Source organism: Uranotaenia lowii, chromosome 2 (genome assembly GCF_029784155.1).
Source record: "Uranotaenia lowii strain MFRU-FL chromosome 2, ASM2978415v1, whole genome shotgun sequence".
In the NCBI taxonomy this organism is placed as follows: Eukaryota; Metazoa; Arthropoda; class Insecta; order Diptera; family Culicidae; genus Uranotaenia; species Uranotaenia lowii.
The window spans coordinates 359,297,278-359,302,643 of NC_073692.1; the positions used below are offsets into that span (position 1 = coordinate 359,297,278).

The following is a 5,366-nucleotide window of genomic DNA, read 5'->3' on the forward strand; positions in this document are numbered from 1 at the left end:
AACCGCACCATCCCCTAAAATGCACCATCCCCTAAAATCTTTCTTCACCACGAAACCAAATGCAACTCGTTAACTCGACGTGTGAATGTTATTGAATAAGCAATCTTCAAATTAAAAACCAGATTATGATAAAAAAAATATCGAAATTCGTACTTTGACAAAACTAAAAAGGAAAAATCCCATCATAAAATATAACTACAAACAAGTTTTGATTAAATGAGTGTAAAAATGTTCCATTACATAACGAAACTGAATAAACAAAATTATTCAAACCAAACCGCAAAAGCATGATAAAAACGAAAGTTGATGAAACAAATACTAAGGTCCAAATTTTTAAGAAAGAAAAACTTCTCAATGTTTCAACCAAAACGTATTGAAAAAAAAACTGCACTGTGAAGAAATGCCAAAGATGATAAGAAGATTTTGTTGTTGGAAAAATAAGTAACCAAATGTTGACAAGCCCTATACCCTAGTCCAGATTCGAAGTTTGTTAAGCCGATTGATATTATTTATTGCGTGTTATTGATAGAGTTTAGTTTCCTATTAAAATTTAGAACAAAACTAAACATAGCCGATAAGTCAAACGAAAAAAGACTCTGATGATTAAGTTTATCTTAGCTTAAAGGGATCAAAGAAAAATTCTGACGTTGTAAATATTGATTTTTGTCAATCACGATGGCATTAGATACTTATCATTACTAAGGGACTTAGTTAAAATCGTTTTTCAATCTAACAGTTTAGTCTAGTTAACATATGAAAAGAGATAAAAGAAATTTAAAACGTTTTAAGATCGATCAGCAAGTTCATAAGTATTTTCAAAAGCTTTAATGAGAATTTTTAAAATAAAAAACGCTTATATTGTGAAACACATTTTTACACCTTCTTATGGCTAAAATTGAATATTAAAAAAAATCAAAGATGAACTTTTAGGTTGTTGATTGAATTGTTTCTTTATCAAATTTGAAACTAAATACAAAACAAGCCAATTTCCTAGTCGATGTTTTTGAACTTCTATATGATAACAATGATGTAACAAATTCGAATCCCAAAAACCTCTATATTGCTGTACGAAGAAATTTATCACACACCTGAAAATCGTGTAAAAGACAATGAAAAATTAAAAGATATTCGATTCATTGCTTGTACCGTATGTTTCGTTTTATTTGCTGATGACAATTTCAGGGAGAGTTAAAAATACTTTCAATGCCGAGATTTGATCTTATGAAATTTGTTCTCTGAAAATAGAACTTCACCGTTGGAGATTTCAGGTAACTTCGACAGGTTACAAGGCCCCAAGTCTTGTCGAGATTCATCCAAAAAGGTTTCGGTTGAATTCATAGTTTGTCAGGTGCCATAAAAAAGGCCCAGGTAGCCCTTTAGCTAAAGTTGTCTTCTACCAACAGGTTAATGTAAGTACCTGTCCAACTCATATAAAAATCCATCATCCATTCAACTATCCATCAGTTCTGGATAGTTAGTCAAACTGCCTTCAACGCCGTAGCACTACTCTTCGCATCAAATCGAACATGGAATACACCGACGATTACTTCGAGACCGAGCTCTACGAGAGATCCAGTGAGTTGCACGCATCCCGGATGTGTCGTTTATGTCTGCAGTCCCGGTATCTCATCAATATCCATACGGATCCCACCAAGATGGCTCAGCTGGTTTCCTGTTTTACTCCGTTCCTGCCGGACGATTCGGATTTTCCCCAGTTTATTTGCGGAGAGTGCTACCAACTACTTGAGGTAACCTACCAATTCAGCATTCGAAGCAACCGGGCTTCGGTTCTGATGCGTACTTACCTTTACCATGGTGGTCGGTTTCCCGATACGCAGATGCTGCAGGAAGAGTATCAGAAGAGAGCAGAGAAGCGTTCTCCTTCGCCAGAGAAAACAATTGAAACTCCACCAGCCAAGAAGCGGAAATCGTTGATGGAACATCGGAATTCTCCGTTAAACGACAAAAAGGAACCGAGCCCAATTGCGATAGAAGAGGAACATCTACCAAAGTCTAGAGCTCATACGGAAAAGAGCAAACCTTCAGCAAAAAGTTCAACTGGGAAAGAACACTCTTCATTGAGAAGCTCTAGGGTTAGTAAAACAGAAAAAGTCAGCCTAAGATCCGAGGATCGAATGCAGGAAATATTTGGGAGCAATGATAGGACATCTGCAAAACATAAGATAACCCGGGTTGAGGACCTATTGAAACGAAAGGATCGTGCTTCATCGACATCGTCCACATCTTCGACAGCTTCATCTTCGTCATCATCGCACTCGTCGTCAAAGTCGAAGAGACATTCTTCCAGCAAGAGTTCATCGAGTAGATCGAAAAGTGATTCCAACTCCTACAAAAAGTGTAGTAGTCGTAAGGTTTAGTGTATAATTATTTAAAAAAAAAACAATAAAATGTATAAAAAAAATCAAACAATTATTTCTTATTATTCCATTTGAGAAACATTTGAAGTTTTGAAGATATAAACTACTGAAGTTGTTTGTCGTATTCAACCCAATGTCGTGTCCAGCCATCATTTTTATGACAATCAGGTTTTCATGCACTTCAGGCATAACTTATTTTCAATATATTTCAGCTAGCATGTAGCTTAAATTTACTGAAATAAACTGCATGAAGGCATTAGTAGGCGAGATAAGGGCATAACGAGCACCGGGGCATATCATGAGGAATTTGGCCTTTTGGTGGAAAAAGACGAAATTGGTTTTGGAAGCGCAGATTTTTAAAACTGATGCTGCTGATTGTTTTCTTCGCCTTCCGGTGAAAAAATAATACGGCTATGGTAGTGCAGATTTTTGTCTTTCCGGTGGAAAAAGACAGAATTTACTCGGAAGCGCAAATATTTAATGCAACTGCTGCTGATTGTTTGTTTTGAATTGGCCTTCTGATTGGGAAGGCTATTTCTAAGAATACTATCGGAATATTCCGGCTCTCGTAAGATGTTAATTACAGCTTAGATTCGAAGTTTAAATGATAGAAACCATATAATTATTCTATTTGATGCAAGGCACAGTGGTTTGAAATGTGATAATGGGCTTTTTGAAGGCTTGAATGTCAAAATAGCTTTTTGGTATGTTCTACAATTTTTCATTATTATGAATTCGCATATTTTATTGTAAATTATTTCCTGCTCAATTCACCTAAAAGTGATTTTTTTATATTTATCATTTTATCACCATGACGTCTTCTAAAAAGTTGTAAAATTTAAATTTTTTTTGAAAACTTTGTTGAATTAGTCAAAGCCCTTTCTTTTGGAACAATATGTTTTAAAGAAATTTTTTTTTAAAACTAAACTAAAAAACGAAAAATTTGTTTGATTTTATTCGAAGCGACTTTTGAGACCAACTTTGTATGAGAGAGTTGTGACAATTGTTAAACTACACAACTTCAAGGTTTCAAGTAACTATTTTGAAGTTTTATGGTATTTTTGGGTGATTTCTTTTTTAAATTGCATGTTATTATTGCTCAATATCTCTGAAAGTTGCAAATATATCAATACAAATATTTGCATTAGAAAGTGCAATCTTTTAACTTTCATGGGCATAAAGTTTCATTTGCATACATGAGGTTTTACCACTAAAATAACTTAACGTAACACTCTCTCCTATTCTGCCCTGGGGAGGTTCTCATTTTGCCCCTACAGTGACCGTTTTTTTTGCACACAAAATCATCTAGAAAATTCAAATAAGCTTGAATTTAAGTTGATCTTTAATTTTCTGTTTTCAGTATTCTTAAGCTTCATTTTTTTGCTAACATGACAAGCAGCTAAGCATTTTATGAAAAAAGTTATAACGATTTCAAAATAAAAAATCTGAACCCATTGAATAATATTTCAAAATAATTTCAGGAAATGTTTTTGCAATGGTTATATGAATCAATTTATTCCCTGGCAATGCAAAGAAGATTTTGAGATTTTTCATTCTTATCCTACGGTTTCATAGCTTTCAAATAAGCAGTTAAAAACGCAAAAATTTAAAAAAAATTTAAACAAAATTTTTGCATAAAACCGAATAGCTTTTTTGGGGTACAAATTAGGGTTGTGCTTTGTTCACATGAATTGTACTGCAATAATAAAGGAATATTTTTTCATTCAAAGTTATATTTTAGGAACATTCAGTACATCAGCGATTTTTTGAATGAAAAATTTTGTTTTGCCATACAAATTTCCATACAAAATTAAAAGCTTGCAGAGCGGTCTAATGTACATACAATGTTGATTAAAAGTGCTCCGATATTTATTAATTTTTATCAAATTAAAGTTCCCTTCCACTTGTCGATCTTATTACAAAGCAACTGTCAAATCAAACATTTTTTTAACTGGCATGGAAAAAGAAGTTTCGTAACAGTGATGGCACAGTTTATATCTTTACCTGAAGCAAGCTTACAATAAACCACTCACGAATCGATTGAAAGGCTTTAAAATTTGCCTTATTTGGTGCACATTCGCTTGTAAGTTGTCTTCATAATTCAAGAACGTTTAAGAACAACGTGTTTGCAACGAATTTTATTCTCAGATGGCCATGTGCTCAGGTTTTCATTCCGTTACGCTTTGTCTGAGAATTACCAAGCGTTCGCATAACATATGTAATCTTCCATCCGTTGTTCCCAATGCTTGTTCTCAGTACAACCCAGGACACCAAACATATAGCAAAGACACACTCATTACCAATGGTGGATTTAGTGTGGCGCACAACCATTACCTTGGAGAGGTAAGCTAATGTTATGCATTAGTATAGACTCAAACCGTATTTCAGAATAGGTTACGGAAACATTTCACTGTAAGGTAGGTATACCATTTAAAGCGCCAAAAAGAATGATTCGGCAGCATTGAGGTGTTTTTTTTGTATCGGTCAAAGTCGTTTAAACAACTTTGTGTCATTCGCGTTTTATATAAATGATATAGTTGGTATTTGGTAGGATATATTCGATGTTCACGATTTTACGAACATCGACTCAGGAGGCAACTTACTTACCAACTGAGCTATATTACGCAGCTCAAATGATAGTAGCAAAGGTATTATAAAACGTAGGTGAAAAGGTGGAACAACAAGCTAGAGGCGAAGATAGAGAAATTTAAAAAATATTCAGATTAAAAAATGCTTGAAAATAGTGTGTCATTTTATTCAGTTACACTCAACAAGAATAATTTTCAAGTATAAACTGTACTAAATTGATTTAATTTGACCAATTTTGGAATCATTTGATTCTGAAAATACAAATAAAAAAAATTTAGCCAAATTTTAAATCGTAAAAAATTATTATACATAAATTTAAAAAAACGACAAACGAACTCGAACTGAATCTTCATTTTTATCAAGGGTGACATCGATCAAATTTGGCGCGTGGTGCGATGC

At 33.7% G+C, this 5,366-nt stretch overlaps 1 protein-coding gene across 1 annotated transcript; it reads left to right on the plus strand.

Moving 5' to 3' along the window:
* The first annotated feature begins 1,526 nt into the window (after nucleotides 1-1,526).
* On the plus strand, nucleotides 1,527-2,378 carry LOC129743102 (vitellogenin-2-like). The gene has a single exon (XM_055735060.1). The coding sequence runs from the start codon at nucleotides 1,527-1,529 to the stop codon at nucleotides 2,376-2,378; it is 852 nt and encodes a 283-aa protein (XP_055591035.1).
* The last annotated feature ends 2,988 nt before the right edge of the window (nucleotides 2,379-5,366 follow it).

Coding starts and splice junctions, on each gene's coding strand:
- LOC129743102 (XM_055735060.1), top strand. CDS start 1,527: ATGGAATACACCGACGATTACTTCGAGACCGAGCTCTACGAGAGATCC.